A 20,571-nucleotide genomic window follows, 5' to 3' on the forward strand; every position below is an offset into this window, starting at 1 on the left:
TTTCTTTGTTTGTATAAACTTCTGTACAACTGTGAAAGGAAGAAAGTTGTTTTTAAAATTTTCCCATCTATTGAAAATAATCTGATCACCATAATAAATGTATAATCATTGGATATCTTGATAATACCATGTAGATTGAAATAATCAATGTCGTCTATAGTAGGGTGTTTGAAATGAAGTCATGGAGGTTGAAAAAAAAAGAGAAAGATAATACATTTACAGGAGTAACCTGTGTACTCCCTTCTCCTAATATTTGGATAGTTCCAATTCTCTACTCAGTTGTTACTGATCCAATAAATAAGGTAAAATTAAAGATAGTGGTTTAAAGATCAGATAAGATGGTAGAAGATGGATGTGGAGAAATGTGCTTTTACTCTGGAAATGTCCCCTTTCTGTTTTAGCAGAACCAACTTTCCCCTTGGCACACCACAGGCAATCTCTCATACATGCCACAAGATCCAGCCCCATGGAATCTATGATCTGGCTTTATCCTAATCTGGAACTAGATATTATCACTGACTTTAGAGGCAACTGTGACTCTCAATAGCAGTGGGAATGGAAGGGTCCTTATTTTGGATTTCCCTTAACATCTGTTTGGTCATTTTGAGAACTATAAACTTTATGATTAAGATATCTTGAATGTAGCTTTAATATTCTGCAACATATACACATTTCTATCGAATCTAAACATATTAAATTAGGTTGTGCCAGGAGATAGGGTATGAAGAAATGAAGAAAAGAAACAACTACAAGAATGGAAGAGTATGATTGTGTGTATGTGTGTGTATATATGTACACACATACACACATACTGTACATACATATACACATACGTGTGTGTGTGCATACACAGACACAAATGTGTTATTTGTACAATTATATACTCAATTGTCTGAAAACGCTTGCCCCAGTTTAAAAATAATGCTTGTAACCAGAGTAGACTAAGCTGATGCCATTCATGTCACTTAGAGCAGCAGTCACCAACCAGTGGGCCACAGCCCACTGGTAGGCCGTGAGAAAATTTTGGTGGGCTGCAGAGAAATGGCACCCCCAGAGCATCCCACAAAGCAATTAATCCAGGCTATGCAGAAACATAAGGCTGTGCCACCCACATGGCCTGTGGGAACCCTCCCCACCCACTCACTCCTTACCTGGCAAACTTGCCTTCTAAGTTGCTATTTTTCCTTTTTTCCTTTTCCGACCATCAGCTGTTCTGCTGTGCCGGGATATTTAGATTAGCTAGGAAGCAGGAAATGGTTGAATTTCTTGCTTTCTAACTAGTCTTTAGATCTTTGGCTCTGCTTTTAAGCACAGCCGAACCTCCCTTAGGACTGAAGGTTCCATTATTCAGTGCAGACTCACGGCAAGAACATTTTATGTGACAGACTCAGGTAGCCGATGGCAGATAGATAGATCAATGAATGATTCTGTGAGCAACTCAATCTGCTTGCCTGCTTTGCCTGCTTTTGGCTAAAAGTTGCTATTTTTTAATAAAAAAATCAATATTTACATACATGGTGTGTTGTGAGTTCATTTTGTGAGTTTGCTTGCTAGCAAATTTTATGAGTTTGCTTGCAAGCAAATTTTATGTGACAGACTGAGCTAGCCAATGGCAGATAGATCTCTGAATGAATCTGTGATTCTGTGAGCAACTCAATCTGCCTGCCTGCTTTGCCTAATTTTGGGTAAAAGTTGCCCTTTTTAAATAAAAAAATCAATATTTATATAAATATTTATAATTTTTACATACAAGCCATGCCCAGCCAGTCACATGACCACCAACCCACATCCACAAATTAGGCCACACCCACAGAACCAGTTAGTGGTCCCTGGGATTTAAAATTATTAATTTGGTGGTCCCTGAGGTCCAAAAGGTTGGCGACCGCTGACCTAGACCATTTTATTTGCTTCTTTAAAATAATAGACATACTTTGTTTTCCCCAAAGATATGCTACAAAGTGTATAGCCTAAGATTTTATACATGAGTGAGTAAAATATAAAGGTTGTTTGGGGGGGTGGGGGGAAGCAAATATTATTTTTTCTTATTGACATTATTCAAGTGTTTGAGATAGTCAAGAAGATACTTCAAGGGTGGATCCATTATAAAGCGATTATATACATATATGCACATAGTTCTCTGTGTGTCTCTGTGTGCGTTTCAGGACCAATTCAATTCAGTTCCAAGAACTGGCAGAAATGGATGGCAAATCTGTTTTTCAAACATTCAGGTGACTGATACATATGGTGTGTGCAATTAATTGTGAGTATGTGCACACACGCAAAGAGAAATTCTATTAAACAAACAGGTGAAGAATGGGACCCTTTAAAATTAAGTATCTCCTCACTGAGCTTAATATATCAAATGGAGGGTGGGAGGGGGCATTAGAAAATAACCTCATATGATTTTTCTTGGTGTTACCTCACATTGCCTGATTTTTGCACTAAAGCAAATGAGCCCCATTTGACATGGCAAGTTCTTACTTTAGGTTCAAGTCGGGCTGCAAATCTAAGCCTCTCTCCTAGAAAGGAAGCCCCATGAAATCCAATGAGAGGACTTCTGGATAAATTCGCTTGAAGTGACCTTGCCAAGATAACATTCTCCTTTTGTTGCCAGCCTAATATACATAACTGGTACCCAAAGAGGTGATAGGGCATCCCATTAAATAGCCTGGTTGCAGAGGCCTCTACTATTACTCTTTTCCTGCATCTCTGCCAAGGGAAGATATATCCTGAACATGGATAAGAGATATCAAGGAAGCTGCATCTTTAGGTGGAGTAACTGATGGAATGTCAGCAGTACTATTTTGTCAGCTAAATACAAACAGCATTATGGCATAAACCTGAAACAACTGTGGCCTAAGGTTTACTCACACAAACAATTACTCACCATTTTGCTCTGTGTACTTGGCGATTTAAGCACATGAAAACTAGGTGATTTTGCTGAGATAACTGTTACCTTTTCACAGACTGCTATTTGTGCTCAGGCAGGCTGCCTTTTGCTCAGGAGTGACTGAAACTCTCTCTGTGCATTGGATTGCTTCATAATAAGCCTCTTATTTACAGCTGTATATTCTCTAACACAACAGTTAGACTGTTGTTTGAATAAATTGACTTCTGGTCTCCATTCCAGATGGAATAGGCAAACCTTGTTTGTTTCATTAAATCTGGGGGACAAGAATAGTTTAATTCTGTAGATTGACTCATTATCAAGTTTATGTCATAAACTAAATAAAATGGAAATTTATTTCACTAATTACAAGTGAATTAGTGAATGAAAAGTGGCTAGTTCAGATGTCATCTCCCTTATTCCCATGATGACAGAGGATTATGGAATTTCAAGTCTAATAGTTTTGGGGAGCACCTGACTGAGGAAAGATGTTCTGAAAGATATGGACACAAATGTATTAAGGTGGGAATGTTTGTTTTTGTAATTAAAGTCTTCGGTATAAACTCAAGACAGCTTCATAATACAAGAAATAAGTCATACTTGTATTCTAAATATTCTAATATTTTTATAGATTTTAATCTCATACAGAAAACGTAGCACACCATCTTATTTCAGAAATAAAACTGCACACATATTAATTATATAAAAAGATGCAAACATTATAAAGTATGTAACAAATGTATACGGTACAGTTGATGTAAATACAAAAAGAATTATCATGTGTTTTTTTTTTCTAAGTGTCCATCTATCTATGACTATTAAAAATGCCAAAAATATTTACCAGGACAACAGCAGCTGCAGGTCCAACAAAAGCATAGAGAAGTCCACCTTCAAGAGATAGCCAGCAACTGGAAATATTAAAAAAGAACTAATATAAATTAATAAGGTGTAGCATCTACATGTTTATCCAGTGCAAAGCTTCACTGATTCCCTCTCTGCTAAATTTCAGGGTGCTTTCATCAAATACAGCAAGTATTATTTATTACATTTTCAGGCCAGCACATCTTAAAAAAGTATTTTTTTAAAAAAAAAAAATTTCAGCACTCTTTTTAGAAATACGGAATATACAGAATTTCATTTATAAGAGAGACTGACACTGTAGTAAATGATAAGGTGTGGCACAGAAGAGAAAGCTTGCTGAACTGAATATAACCTAAATCAATCTCTGGTTCATAGTATAATTGTTCCAGAATCATGTTTAACACTTTTAAAACTGGCTAAACCAGCAGCATTCAGGGATATATTCAGTCTTCGATAAATGCAATTCACTTACAACTTCAGTCACTTTTGAGATGAGCTTGATTTTGGGTTGTCTTGTCAATGTAACCATGCAATTTCACAGAAGTAATTTCCCACTGCCTTCTTCCAGGATGTTTTTTCAACTTTCCAACTTTCTTGGTGGGTTCCTTTCCAAGTACTGACCAGATCTGAGTTCAGGTTTAACTAAGCCAGGCTAAATGCTGCTATCTAGTTCAATCCAACCATAGAACTTATACTGTTACAAAATACTGTCTGTACACTTTAAGGAATCTGGGTCATTGCTTTATTTTATGTGGAATAATTGTATTTGAAGAAAAAATAGCCTGCTTGTCATGAGTTTGCATTCTCTACCTTTTTTAATGCCCTTATTTTTAAGTTTTTTGAGATATTACAGTTTGAAGTTTTTGAGGTATTACAGTTTGAAGAAAATATTTTGGGTTTTCTTTAAAAGAAGCTTTTATAAGGATAGGATGGGCAGATTTTTTAAAAACAGTCTTTACAACTCCTATTCCAGGGCTAATCCTCCACATATTAAAATATCTTTTAAGGGTTTCAACCAAAGAAGACAGTGTTTCTCAACTTTGGCAACTCTAAGATGCACGGACTTCAACTCCCCATGCTGGCTGGGGCATTCTGGGAGTTGAAGTCCACACAGCTTAGAACTACCGAGGTTGAGAAACACTGAGGAGAATAACCTCAAAGAAAAGGCAGGCCACACAATCTGATCTCGTTCCTTATTTTAAAAAACGCCACAACCCTTTCTCTCAGTCCACTGAAACAAGGATTGTGTTGCTGGGAAATTGAGAGATCTAGTTCCAGTCAGTGAGTTTGGACTGGTTCAACTAAACTAGTAGTAAAATAAGCAGACAATCAGTTAAGAGGAGGGGAAAAAAATCCTCAACAGTCAGCTGAGAGAAAAAAGAAGAGAAAAATGCAGGATTGGCTCTCCCACCCGCCCCTGCGCTTTTCTCTTCTTCATCCTCTCACTGCAGGTCTCAGCTGGTATGGGGAAAGCTGCATGTCACTGTTAGGCAAAACATGCCCACCAAGCCATGCCTACCAAACTAGTGGTAAAACAATTTGAATCCCACCACTGGTTCCAGTGCAAGATTCATTCATCTGTTTGAGATAATTCCCCCCCCCCTTTTGCTGCAGTACATTTGGAGGAGGGAAAAATATTGAGGTCAAAAACAAAGGAAGAGAAAGATCAATTGTGTTTCATTTCCAAAGAAAAAGGGATACAATCTTAAATACATTTGGTAAGTTAACAGTGCAAACCTATCAATGTTGATTCAGAAAGCTCACTGCATTCCCTCAGTTGTTATCCCAGAAAGGTATATCTGAAATATAAGGCTGTAGCCTTGAATTTATTCCATATAAATATTTAAATAGCTCTTTGATGATAATGTACAATTCAGAGCACTTCCTGACTTAAGACACCACAGGCATTAAATTAAAGTTATTAATGTGATGAAATCAGGCTAGTGAGTTCTGCAGAGCGCATGTAGGACTCTTCACAAAATAAGGAGCTGTTAATCCCTTTAAACTGAATGGCCTTTAGGGAGATACTGCATCTCCCCATACTTTAGGAATTGTCATTCTTTCATTTAGCAGCTGCAAATGTGGTGAGGATCAAGTCATTTTTCATCTCTGGCAGGAATGGATGAACTAAGGTCACTTACCTCCCTCCCTCCCTCCCTCTCTCCCTCCCTCTACCTCATATTTATCATATCTATCTATCTATCTATCTATCTATCTATCTATCTATCTATCTATCTATCTATCTATCTATCTATCTATCATCTGTTTGTCCGTCCATCTGTTTGCCCTCCCACCAGGGATGAAATTCAAAATTTTTCCCTATCGGCTCTTTGGGTGTGGCTTGGGGTTCGTGGCTTGATGGGACTCAGTCTCGAAAAGGAAGAAGGCAGGGGTGTGTGGGCGGGGCCAACCAATTCAAATTGTCCCTACCACATCTCCCAGGTGGTGTGAGGTGGTTGAATTTCACCCCTGCCGCCCACCCATCCATCCTTCTGTTCCAACAATACAACCAACTCTGCTTGGTGTCAAATCTAAAAGCTCAGTATAAAATATAATCTCTAATACACTACTCAATTGCCCACAAAACCATCCCAGACAAACCCAATGTGAAAAAAGCAGTCTAAGCACTCGCTATCCAATTGCAATACGTATCAAGCACCTGTTTTTTTTAAAAAAGGCTACTCATTGCCTTCTGGAATGCTAGGACTATATATAGTTCCCAGCCTAATTTCAAATCGTTTTAGAAGAAGTCAGTTCCAGCCTCTGAACAGAAGCTGTTCCTCCCTTCTCTGTAACTTGATCCTTTGAAGAAAGGCCGACAAAGCTGTCAGAAAGACAGTTAAAAAGAGTTGTTGTGATCCTACTTCTTGCTTTAGTTCTGCCCACCCACTTAACAGATTAGCCCTGCAGAAAGATTCAGCCCTCAATTAAAATGTTAAAAAAAAATTTTGGACCAGAATTGATATAAGGTAGAGTCTTGACAAGCTTCTGATCCTTTACCAAAACCCAGAACATGAATAAATATCCAATATAAGTGCTGTTTTCATCCAAGGCTACAAAAGCTGATGTGGATGTTTATTCATCAGTAGCTTCTAATGCTTTCAGTCTTAACTTCATCTATATTTGATAGGGTACTGGAATGAGTCCTCTTTCCATATTCACAATTATCTTTGCTCTGAGTGCAAAGGGACCAAAATGTTCTACTTATAATTTTCATAACAGTTAAGTCTTTTCCCTTCCACCCCAGACCTGTGAAACAACAATACAGGAAGAAAGAAATGCTACACTAGTTACACAATGATTGACTCTTGCCTTTTTTGGCCTCTCAGGTTATTTGATGTTGTTCAGTTGGTTTTTGCTTTGATTGTTGTGTAAGTCTACCCATTGGGGTTTAAAAATCACGATGTAATGCTCAAAATGTAATGTCCCAACTAACAATAATTCAAGAAACCACAATTAAGCAAGACAATGGTGTTATTATATGGTGTTGTTCCAGTGCACATTTCCTTTTCTTTAAGGTTATTCAAATTGAGCTGCCAGGCAAGAACAGGAAAACTGAAAGAAGCAGCTACTCATTCTGTGATTTGTTGCCCATGAAGGCAAAAACATGTCAAATTCTACAGACAGCTATTGACTATGTATGATTGTTTCTGTCACACCTCCCCCAGAGAACTGAGGAACCAAGGGCTACTTTTAAAGACCCTCAGATTGGGATACAGTCAAATAGCCAAATGCAGGCAATGTGGTAAAGAGGAATGTAAGAGTTCTCCTAGAAAATAAGATGTATTATGATAGAATGACTTACTATTGAGTGGTTCCATAGCCTTTAGTCTTCGTAAAACCTATTGATATGGCCACAACCAATGCTGGTAAACCTGCAAGAAAAAATCCAGTGTTATTTCCCTGCACAACTAAAGACCATCCTGCTAGCCATCTCATACCCATTTAGTGCCACAAAACCTGTGGTTGGGGATTTTCATACAATGAAACTTAGGCATACTGCTTCTCTATTCATATCCCCTTTGTTTCCTATGCTTATTTGCCATTCCCCCCCAAACAAGACATTTCCCCCATTTTTTTTCCAAGGCCATATTGCCCTTTTTTCTGGAAAAAAAAAGATGGAAAAAGCGGTAAAATGGGATTCTGAAATATTTCCTAATAAGATATTTTAAATAATATATAAAGAAGCATATTCAGTATCATGAGTTAGGTGATAGAAAGGCTTTGGTATGCAGGTAATTTATTGCTGTGGATCATTACAATGCCTATCTATAGCCAGAAGACAAGCAACTACAGCTTGGGAGACTTTGCGATCGATTCTGAAGAAATGGTTTTTGGAAGTCATGACAGCACAAAGGCAGCCTTTCTCAGCTATTACTTAAATAATTAAAATGTCTGGAAACCTTACAGAGCTAGTAATTATTCTCAGCTCATTGATTTGTTCCCTATTTGGTTCCTATCTGTACTCTATTTTGGTGTGCAAATGGTGTTACCTGGGCCAGAAACCTCTTTCTTTGATCTGTTTGGTTGCCTTAATGTCCATACGTTTTTTGGCTTTCAGGACATAGTTATAATGTGTAAATAATTTCACCACTGAAAGAGAAATAAGGTTCGATAGGTTTCCAGCGGTGGGCTAAAAGAATTGAATCCAATGCATTCAAATTGCCTCTATCTCTTTGCTGCTATCTAATGTTAATCTGGATTTTTTTGCATCCCTTATCAGGTAGCTCTAGGTGACCTCCAGCTACAGTTTTACTGTGGCTATCACTAAAATTTCTTTAGAAGGGATTACTCATGAGAATCACAGTGCTTATTGCTTTTCATGCTTGGATGAGAAAAGCATGCTTTATGATATAAATTATATAGAAAGAATATTTTCACCAGCAATAACTCAAGTATATCCTTCACCTACCATTAACTTGTCAACTACTCCTGTTATCCCATCCTGCATTGTGACCAATCCCATCAGTAAGTCACAAAAGCATTTGATATAGTATATAACAAAGATACAGCATAAAAATGGATTAATTTTGATCACAGACACAGTTATGCTTTGAAAAGTCTACATATTACCATCTTTACAGAAAATCTTCTAAAGATGGTCAGTTATAGTACGATAAACTTTAGAAAACTATGGAACATTCATTACCAGCCAGACCTGGAAGCAAATCAATGGAATTAAATAATATGCTTGCTTGCTATTCTACCAATATTCCAGTATTGATATTCAGTATTTGAACAGTACAATCTCCTTACTACCTGCCAAGATTCTTGAAACAAGCATTCATTATAGCAAAGGTTATTCATGCAAAAACACTAAGCTGAAAAAGAAAAATCTCAGCTGAATAACAAGAGCTCACCCCATCCAAGGCATAAAAAGCGTTTCCTTATGAGCCGTGTCCTAATTTTTCCAGTGACAGCCATGTATGACTGCCACGCTTCGGTCAAAACCCAACAAAAGGAAGCTAAGAAGAAGAAATGTAAAAATGCAGTGGTCGTGGTACAAATGTTCTGTAGACAAAGAAAAAAAAATGTAGTGAAGGCTCAGAGAGAAGAATTAAATGTTACATTCCATTAGTCTGGCTTCTGCTTTCTTTAAACCAGAGACAGATAACACATAATACTAAAGGTATTCTCATACAGATCCACAGCCAAAATACTGTATGTATTTTTGGAAATAGTAGCCATACTGTTATGGTAGGAAAAATGAAAATGCAGCAGCTTGTTAAGAGAGGAACAAAATTAACATGTTTTTAATTCTGATATTTTTAAAATGGGGCACTTGGGGAGAACAAGTGATGGAATAGGAAGTGATGGAATATTCAATAAATAATAATAACAGCAACAACAACAACTACTACTTGGAACAGTTTATATCCTCTGACGCTACCTGAACAGTTCTTAGGTCCTTGGTTAGGACTCAGGCTGTTGAACTATCAACCAGCCCCAAAGGCTATGAATCAAACTAAAGAAATAATAATAATAATAATAATAATAATAATAATAATAATAATAATAATAATAATAATAATAATTATTTGTCAAATTCCTTCCCCCTGAAACACCATGTTTAACAAGTGAAAATTGCAAGCCGTCAGAGTTATCAGGAGTGTCAACCTGATGGCCCACTGGCTGGATGCATCCCGGGCAGGCCATGCCCACTCTAGCTCCGTAAAGGCAAAAAAAATATTGTGAGACATCGCATAATGCCACGTGATATGATCGAATTTGACACTGTGGTTTAGATCAGCGGTTCTTAACCTGGGTGATATCGACCCCCAGGGGGCGATTTTGTTTTTCAGGGGGGCGTGGAACAAAAAGGGGCTGCTCTTTAAAAAAAAAACACTGCATTGCCACTTTAATGTGAGAGACGTATGCTCATGATTGCCTTAATAATAAGCACCTGGCTTTGCATCTTGTACCTATTCAAGGATTTGAGTGGGTCATTTAAGAGCTGAAACTCCCTCTTATGATGTCAGTTTACCTATCAAGTCATGCAGTAGATAATGTGACAGAAAGAGAGAAGGTCAGCTAACAATTCTTTTTTTTATGTCAATATATTTCAAGTGTAAACTTTGGAAGAAACATAAACCTCCTTGCCTTAGATAGATTTTGATATGCAGTTTTAATAATCTCAAAGCCCAGAGATCTTTTTGGTATTTAGCTATTGTCTGACTATCTATCTATCTACTCTAAGCAATGCAAAAAGAAATATTTATGAAATAATGACTCTATGCATGTCAAGTGCTTGTCATCTGACAGCCCTTCAACCAAGTGACAAAAGATTTTCTCAGCTATAATTTTGGCTCAATCAAACTACATTATGCATAAGAATCTTTCCACAGGAAAAAAAATCCAAGAATATTAAGTGTTAAAATACACTCCCCCCCCCCAATTGTTTTTGATTGGGTCTGATCTATGAATGGGCTTATTTGTGAGTGTGTACAGTAATATTTTTTAAAAGTATCCTTATATCCAATATATACTCATGTGTAAGTCCATTTGCAGATAAGCCTCAACATTTTAACCAAAATACCATGAGAAATGCAAAATCCATGGATTACTCACAAAGAAGACAATTGTGAAAATTAAAATACATGGACATTTCAAACATTGTCTTATCTTTCACAGTATTTTGGTTAAAAAAGCCTGGGTCAGCTAATCTATGAATTGGCCTATATATTTCCCTATTTAGCACACAGTACAGAATCCCTGTACAGAATATGTTATAGCATGGAAACTCTGTTTTATGTTATAACAGAAATCTGTTATCAGAATCTGATCATGCAGTGTTTTCAATTCCAAGGCAAATCAGTTATCTGCAATATGAGGATGCATTTAAAATGGAAAAGATAGTCAAATATTCTTTTTCTTGTGGATGCAAAGATAGAGAGAGAGATGTTTGGATACCACAATTTAGCATAAGATGTTGAAAAGCCCAGGCCTAGTACCTCAACACACAATTCCCTGCACAGCAAATATTCCCTATGACCAGTGACACTAACTGAATCAAACAAAACTGTGATTGAATTGGTAAAAACAAGCCATATTTACAGAGGTATCTGCAAGGTTTGGACAAAAAATTCAAGATGGTGTCAACAAAAGTGAAATCCAAACTTAGCCTGTTTCTTATGCATGTGGCACCATCTTCAGTTTTTTGACTGTAGTTATGACCACCCCTGATTATGTATCATTATGGTTTGCATTATAGAACTATTTATCATTCCAGAATTTTTTTGCCAGCATTAGCAACACTGTGATTTGGACAATATATTAACTGAAATCAAAACAAAACCTTTCCAAATTGATGGCTTCAGTAGGAAAAAGTCAAGGAAACATGTCAATGAAAGACTAGGCAGCCATAGTATGGATGAATTAGATATTCTTGTACCTTGGCATTGTGCTAAGAATTGTTTGTTATGCATTCAGAAACAAAACAGTTCCTGACAGTTTGTTCATTTTTTTAAGAAAAAAGACAAGCATTTCTCCAATGTTTCATTTTCTGCAGTTCCAAATCAGCTTCAGATCTAATTATATCATGATTTGACATAATTAGCTTGACTCCCTAACCTCAAGTGCAAAAAGCGGTGAATCTGCAAGCAGCACAGGTGTAAGACCATGCCTTCTCGCCATCTACACAGAAAATCTAGCAATGCATATTAAATATGAAATACTCATAAAAATTACAAGTGTATTTTGATATTATTCACACAGACACATTTGGGCACACAGATTTATTCAAATTAAGTAAGAGAGATCGCAGCAAGGCAATATATAAAAGAAGTCAATTTTAGAATTGTTTAAGAACTAAGCTTTAAAACAAAACAAATTGCTTTTCTGATGGGATAATGGTGATGATCATGAAAGTCATAAGAAAGTAGCAAAGTAATTTGGAATAATGTGTGATGTGTCGTCTCCAAGATGTTAACAGAATAACAGGGTTGGAAAGCACCTTGAACGTCTTCTAAGTCAAACTCCTATTCAAGCAGGAAATCCTATACCATTTCAGACAAACGATTGTCTAATCTTTTCTTAAAAACCTCCAGTTTTGGAGCACCCACAACTTCATGATGTTGAACCACATCTCCCAGAATCCTTCACTATCAATGTTCCTATGTGGAGCTGCTGAAAGTTGTATTTCAGCAACTTCGGAATGGCCAGATGACCTGACGCAAGAAAAAAAAAAGTCCATTGAAAATTCTCTGTTCTGCAATGCTTTATTAACTTCTTTTGTTAATGGTTTGGAGATTGATTGATTGATTATCCTGTCTTTATAAGTAACTCCAGGCAGCAAACACACACAATACTCCTTCCTCCCCCTATATTTCCCCCAACAAAAACCTTGTGAGGTGGGTTGGGTAGAGAGGGAATGACTAGTCCATAGTCACTCAGCTGGGTTTTCATGCCTAAGGTGGAACTAGATCTCACAATCTTCTGGTTTCTAATCCAGCACCTTTATCACTAGGCCAAACTCACACTTATAGTCAATAGCTGACTGATGGACTATCTACAGTGTCTTATTACAGAAATTCCCATGATGCTTTTTTTCAATTGTGTGTTTCACAATTGAATGAGCATCAAATATGCTTTTCAATCTTGGCAGGTCTAAAAGGAATGGATTTCAATTCCCAGAATTCCTCAGCCAGTGTTGCTAGCTGGAGAATTCTGGGAGTTGAAGTCCACCCTTCTCAAAGCTCCCAAGATGTTGCTGTAAAAAAAAGAAAAGAAAATCTTTGGAGTAAGCATAAGTTATCTTCCCCCCATACTTCTCCAACCATTGCTTTTATAGTTGAGAGAAACACCAAATTTGCTGAAGTACTACTAATGCTAAGCAGAAAAAAAAACCCTAATATGTTTTTCCCCCTACCAGTCTCATTTAGTTAAATGACAGAAAATCTGGCCTAGTGAATCATTGAAAATAAAGTATTTCAGAGAAAATATCATGGAAGTCTTATACTAATTGAGTCACAAGGCAACCAAATGATCTGGGTGTGAGTATCCTGCTTTCGTTATTTGATCATCCCTCTACAATTGCCTTACTTCCATTAATACCAAAGCAAAAGACTCTCTCTGGGGATCTTTTCATTAGTAATGTATCAGTCATTGCCAAGGGAACATCCTACTCTTTAAAAATTATCAGATTATATCTCCCTACACTCCCTCCTTCCCTCCCTCCCTCCCCCACACACATACACACATTATCTCTCTCTCTCACAAACACACACGCACAAATTCAATAAATTATTTATATAGGTTTTCTTGCTCACAAATATAGAAGAAAATTTTGAAAGGCCTTTTGTGCCCAACTATGATTACAGTGTCAGACTAATTTGAGAATTCATACTGAGGATTTTGCTTAATCTTTAGCATAGTCATTCTTTATACAAAAGCTGCATGTTAGTGCCCCTGAAATTAGGGACAGAATTCTTATTGACTTTGACGTTTAAGGATTTATGGCCAACCTCTTTTTGTAAATTCTGGTATTCAATGGCAGAGGAAAGGATCTGTTGCCCTCAATTTTCTAAGTGGATTATTTTCATTTCCAGGGAGAGACAAGTATAAGAATAATGAAAAGAACCAATATAGAGAAGTTGTATTTGCATTGATCTTCAGAAATGGCCATGGAGTCATATTTCCCTTTACTGTTGCTAATTTTCAAGTTTAATTGTTTTATCATGGTAGCATATTGTGCTTTGTTTTGTGCTAGGCAATATAAAAATTTGCTCTCATAAAGAAAAGACTCTGAAAGCTAAACAAGAAACAAAAGAATCCATTCAATTATCAGTTATTAAAGTTGTGAACAAATAAGATCCATTCAAATCAAACCCAGAAGGCAGATACTTTTGAAAGCACAAAGGTGATGACTTTAAAAAAAAAAGGATTAAATATGCATGTTCTGATTTTATCCTTCATAAATATATTTGAAATACACTCCTACATGCAGTTTTGTTATCAGTAATAAAGTGGAAATATTGCTTTTCTTAATGAGTACTCAGATAGTAACCACCAAAGATTCATTAATAAAAAACCCTAAATTCTGCTTATTTAATAAGAACTTCTCTTTCTACACACAAATACACATATACACACACATTGAACTTTTAAAAGTTATTTTCAGCAAGCTTCTTTTGTGTTCTGCTGCAACTTTCCTCAAACTGATATTACCAAAACATCAGAATTCCAAATAATGCCATTGCCATCTGTTTGAATTTTTCCTGTTCACAACACAGTTGGAGAGCTACACACATAGAAAGAAACTTTTCTGTAGCTGCAATAATGATTGTACTTGTCACCCCAGTTTTTTGTGGTTCATGGGTCTGGATCTCCTTCTCTTTGCCAGGGGAGGAAAGGTTTTAACTCAATCCTGTTTTTTCTCAAAGGAATTTCCAAAACTTTGGGGGGTGGCTTTTCTCCATCAATCAATGGAGAGTTGATCTGGTCAACCATATGGACTTTCTCCCAAGGAAAGAAATAAGCTCCTTGTCCAGATTGAATTAAATAAGCAAACACAACAAATCTCTCTCTGTGTGTCTCTGTTTCTCTCCCTCCCTCCCCCCTTCCCCGTCTCTTTGTAAACATGAGCTCAGGAACAATAACTTGAATGACTATCTACAATTTGTAATTTGTTCAATGGAGTTGCTGTTTGAATTTCCCCTCTACAATTTTATAAAGGTTAAAGATGCCAATTTTCCACATAAACCTAGCAGTAAGTTCCATTAAAATCAGTGGGGTTTAATTTTATTTACACAGATAGAATTGTACTACATCCAATTTATTTATTTTTTCTTTCACCATCAAAGAGTTTTCCAGTAAAGGAACTAAAAGACTAAAAAGAACTAACCCCAAAGTGTCTTACTGAAATATCAACAATCCAATCATTCGGATTATTAAAAGCGTACTGGTCCATTTTTTGGCTTGTATTTCAATCACCTACAGCAGGGGTGTCAAACTCACATTGTCACAATGGAGTCATGTGACTTACTGGGACATTTCCCCCCTTCGCTAAACCGGGCGTGGGCATGGCCAGCATGTGATGCATCTGGTCCATAGGCTGGGAGTTTGACAATCCTGACCTACAGTACATGTGCATGCACTACACTTTTGTTAAAATAGAATTGAGTTTTATTCACACACGCACATTCCCACACACATAGAGAAAAATTTTGGTTTATTAAGTTACAATATTTTGTATAAACAGAGCACAGAATGAGAATTGCTCCATTATGCTGGTCTGCATTAAAGAGCGAGGTTGGCTGGGCAGGTAGCTGCAGAGCAAAAGAGCCACAGAGTTTTCTCAGCACTCTGTAGCAATGGAAGACAATGCTTTTCCTCACGTCGTCCTTCAGAGGAAGGCGACGAAGAAAGAATTTTACCAATGAGAGTGGAGTAAAATTATTCCTATCAACAGGGGGCCTTGGCTACCGTGCAGCATAGGCAAGGGTAGCATTTAAAGTGGGTTGTATTTCTGTTTGGGGAGGGCAAAGAGCCCTCCATGAAAGGCAAGAGTCTCAGTGGCGCACAGATTCTCAGGCTTAAAGTTTCTAGCAGTTTGTTCTGTCGATTAGACTCTCATAGCAAGGACTGCAAGATCTTTTTTACAAAATGTATCCTCCCCTCTTCAAAAACTAGAAGGGCATCATGTTTCAGCAACAACCGTGCTTTTTAAAAAATGCATGGCGTGTAAAAGAGAAGCCAGAATAGCTTTAATCATCTTGATTTTCAACCTCAAGATGATTTGGGAAATGCATTCATTATTAGACATTGGCACATCCAAGTGCCATGGACAATTTTCTTCCCTGCTTGATGATTAACTGTAAGCTTTTTCCAAACCCAGAAAAAAGATGGGAGAAGGAAAAGGGCTGCAACTGAGACATCTCTAGTAACTGACCAGTTAAATTTATGTTAAGGTGGGACTCTATGATCCTGGCAACCCCAGGAGAGTAGAAGTTCTGGATTGACAGTGGAGTCAAAAGGCACACATTGAAGCAGAATAGTTATTCTACACATATGCTGTAAAAATATATGTAGCCTTATCTTCAGAAAGGTTTGAAATGTTGGTGTTGGTGAAAGTAACATGTACGTGGGAGTGAGAAACAGAAGAATAGAGGGCAAGGGAGTCAAAGCAATTTCTAAATCTCCTGCTTCTTCAACTACTAGAACTTCTCTCTCTCTCTCCCTCTCCCTCTCCCCCCCCTCTCTCTCTCTTTAGAAAATTAGCCTGCTGTAATTTACTATCATGAAGTAAATGTATTGCAGGATATGCATGAAGATGCTTAAAATTTAAACAATTTGGTTGGTTCCTTCTACAAGCTCATAACTGATTATAGAACTATAATATGTTCATGTTATATTACAAGCAGCATAGAGAACATACAGAAGAAGGATCAGTAAATTGTTACTTAATCCTGGGTTTGTTATTCCTCTTCTTCAATCCTGAGCACTTTGCCAGAAAAGACCCTATAATTAGTTCTGGATGATATAATCCTTTAGAAATAATACTGTGTCAATATAATAATTTAAGACTTGACCAATAAATAAGAATGCAACCATATCTAGTGAAATTGAAATTGTGCAGAAACCCAATACGATTTGCATCAGTTCTACTCAGCTAACCAGGTAACTATAGACATCTTATTCTTACAGGATAATATAAATAAACATGATGAGGAACAATGTACAGTTACAGGTAGGCTAAACATACATTTTCATGAATTGAATGTAGAGGAAATTCCAAATTGATGAATATTCTCATGAAAGTTATCAGAATCAGACTGAATTTCTTTAACTTGATGTCCTGCTAAAATGAACTTGTGATTTATGGCTATGATGGTTAGATAGATAGAAAGAAAAGTATTATGATGTAACTTGACAGAGAGGTTGAAATATAATTGCACTTTTCAACTGCTGGGAGGAATATCAAAAGCCACTTCTTTGTTATGTTCTTTTTCTTTTCTATTTGTCTTGAATTATTTTCTATTTGCTTTTTTTAAAATTCCTTACTTCATGTTAGTTTGTATTAGTTTTAATTTTTTTTAAAAGTTCCAATAATATACAAACATTTTCCCAACAAGCACCATTCTTTTGTTCGTGAGTTCATGCAGAGCACCATTGTTATCCTCCCCAGGCACTGTTCTTTTACTGAAGATTTTGATTAGTAGTCTTGTTGATCCCCTTGATCCTTCAAAACAATTATTTTGATCCATTTAATCTGGATAACTTTAATTTATAAGAACCACAAGGTACAGTATTCAGGTTAGAGGAATCAAGGTTGTAGCCCTCTAAGACTTAAATGACACTGTATGTTCAAAACAGTTACAGATTGATTCAGGCATGGAAGCTAAGGATTGTGTATATTTGCCATACCAAGTTACTTATAAAAGTAATAAAGGTAGTATAAAAATATAATAAATAATATGAATATACAGTGTACCACATCTGGTTGCTAACTGAAATTTACAGCCCAGCATATTGTGGAATGTGATCTCAGATTTCATGAAGACAAAGAATAGGATTAAAAGAGTGGATTTGTTTTCTTTCCGTTTTGCTTCTCCCTTGTAGTTTTTTGGTCTTTCTTCTAATTTAATCTCTCATTGTTTTGTTTATCATTCTTCACTAGGTGCTAAGCAATTGCTAAAAACAAAAACCAACCAACCAACTAAACAAACAAAGCCCTGGTGAAATTTTTCTTAATTTCCTCCCTCATCTATTTATTTTTGTATTTATTAAACAAAGTTATATGACCGCTGAACTCACACACAGGTGACTCTAGGTAGCTTACAACATTAAAACTCCACAACATAAAAATCATACTCCCCACACACCCCCATGGCAGCAGCAACACAATCAAGACAACCACTTGATCAACTCCATCTCCATTTGAAATCCGCAAGCCTGCTGACAAAACCACATCTTTAGAGCCTTTTGGAAAAGCAGCAATAAAGAAACTGAGAAAAATCTTTCCAAAGTATAAAACCCACATTCCGACAAAACTTTGCTTTTAATATGGGAAAATGCTGGTTCTGAATATTTGTCAGTATAAAAACAACCCTTGATTTCCCAGACCTTCATTCTGTAGATTGTGGCTGCAACAGGCAAATTCTTTTATTCCAGACTTTACCTCCAATATTCCACTGTTATCAAAGCAGTTTGGACAATGGGCATAACTTACTTCATTTGCATTCATGTATGTAATTTGTAATTTGTGTATGTAATCATAGATGTTTTTATGCCATTTGTGTAAATTTGTGTCATTTGTGTGTTTGTAAGAGGCCTAGAACCACAACATGGGAGTGGCTGGATCAAAGGGATTTTAAGATAAAACTGAACAAAAATTAAATAGGATTGGCAGACACATTGGCTTTCCAGAATTTTCCGGGACTCCAGATGCTGCTTCATCTGTCTTCATTTTATAGCTGGGGGCATCTGGTTGATCATGTACATAGTTGAAGAGGCTTATTCTATTAATTCCGCCCCCCTCTCTCTCGCATTTGTAGACACACATAAATATGTAAGCCCACATTTTTCTGAGGCAAATGAGCATTTATGTCTAAGTGAAATGTGTGGCAATCCAAAGGAATGGATCATGAGAGAAAGGAATACAAGACAAGGCACAAGAAAAGCACTATGACACATTTGGCATCTGCTGGAGACCACATTGAATACCTACTTAGATGAATAGAGAGAAAAAATTTGCCCAAGATTCTAGACAGTCTTAGGCCATAGTTAAATTAGTACTCAGTGCAAGCAGCATGGTAGTAACTGGTCTAGCACTGTAGTCTTAGTTGTAGGCCCCAGGCTGCACCCTATTATTGGTTCATGAGCCATTTGGAACCAGGCAATGAGCTTGTGCATGCATCCCCATTTGCACAAACAGTGGGCGAGCATGTGCACACACACTCTGTTTGCATAAGTAGTATCCTCTCCCCAACCCTGCCAGTCCGCAAAGCCAGAAAAGTTGAAGAACTTTGGGCTACCACATCAATGGAAAAGAGAAGGATCCTTTTAAAACAAAATCTAAAGCATAGCCCACTCCATTGACAAAAATTCTAAATTTGTCTTTATAGTGATAGCTTATCCATATCACATGTATCAATTGACCATTATGCAAATGTATACCCCTTATACTCTTTTTTAATGATGAATTTTCTCTTTTCCATTGATGTGGTAGCCCAAAGTTCCCCAACCTTTCTGGCTCAATCCCAATCCCCTTGATGCTATTTCTTTCTGAAATGGGTTGGGTTGGGAAAATAAAATAACATTTTGACTGGAATATTTGGAGGAAGTAATAGTTCAAGGGCAGGAGAATCTTGTCACTGGATTGCTTGTCATATTGCATAATATGTAATCCTCTACTCATGGTTTGAAGTGTGTACAGATGAGAGAAAAAGAGTGGAGGATTGTAAGGCTTTTGAATTCAGTGGGATCTGTTTGAGGCCTGTGCATCTTTGCTTCACCTCAAGCTTTGCCTTACAATTTCAGGCAAAGACTTGAAATGAAGTAATGTATGTCCAATCAATCCGAATAGAGCTGGAAGGGATTTTGGAGGTCTTCTAGTCCAATCCCCTGCTCAAGCACATACTGTTTAGACAAGTGGCTGTCTTTTCTTAAAAACCGTGAGTGATGAAGCACCCACAAATTCTGAAGGCAACCCATTCTACTGATTAATTGTTTGGAAGTTTCTCCTTAATTCCAGGCTGAATCTCTCCTTAATTAGTTCCCATCCACTGTTTCTTATCTTGCCTTCTGGTGCTTTGGAAAATAAGTTGACCCCCTTCTGTTCTTTGTGGCAGCCCCTCAAATACTGGAATACTGTTATCATGTCACCTAGTGCTTTTGTCTAGAGTAGCTATACCCAGTTCCTCCAACCATCATATGTTTTCATCTTCAGAAGTTTTAGTCTCCAGGCCATTAATCATCCTAAAGTGGCTCTTCTCTGCGCTTTTCCCAACTTTCATAGTTCTATGCTTTGCTTCTAGAAATGAGAGGGCAGTGCTTACTGAAGCAGCTTGACATAGACCTTTGCCAAAGTGAGAGGTCCTGCACAGCTTCAAGCACTGCACAGCTTTGGCATAGATTGGATATATATAAAATTTAGTGGACATATGTAGGAGGGTCAAGAACAGATGGATAAAACATAAGCATTGCCTCTGAGTGCCCACATCTCTGGATGTATCACAAAATTACTTGTGAGAGTTTAGCTGTGGGCAGGCTGGCATTCCAGTTAAAGATAGCTCACAATATTTGCTTCCATTTTCTCTGAAATAGCTGAATATAATTGGTTGATTCCCATTTATACATCTAACTTCTTTGGAATTTAGCACAGT

At 37.0% G+C, this 20,571-nt stretch overlaps 1 protein-coding gene across 3 annotated transcripts in view; it reads right to left on the bottom strand.

The window, feature by feature from the left end:
• Nucleotides 1-20,571, bottom strand: part of ADGRB3 (adhesion G protein-coupled receptor B3) — a 517,279-nt gene that overhangs the window by 45,262 nt on the left and 451,446 nt on the right. For all 3 annotated transcript variants that reach the window (XM_087915807.1, XM_087915799.1, XM_026695170.2), the window contains 3 exons: nucleotides 9,109-9,259; nucleotides 7,554-7,623; nucleotides 3,729-3,795 (listed from right to left, as the gene is read on the bottom strand). In XM_087915807.1, coding sequence (XP_087771933.1) covers nucleotides 3,729-3,795; nucleotides 7,554-7,623; nucleotides 9,109-9,259 — 288 coding nt within the window. The remainder of the gene's footprint in view (nucleotides 1-3,728; nucleotides 3,796-7,553; nucleotides 7,624-9,108; nucleotides 9,260-20,571) is intronic.

This window comes from Pseudonaja textilis, chromosome 1, assembly GCF_049901715.1.
Source record: "Pseudonaja textilis isolate UNSWEBS1 chromosome 1, rPseTex1.2, whole genome shotgun sequence".
Classification (NCBI taxonomy): Eukaryota; Metazoa; Chordata; class Lepidosauria; order Squamata; family Elapidae; genus Pseudonaja; species Pseudonaja textilis.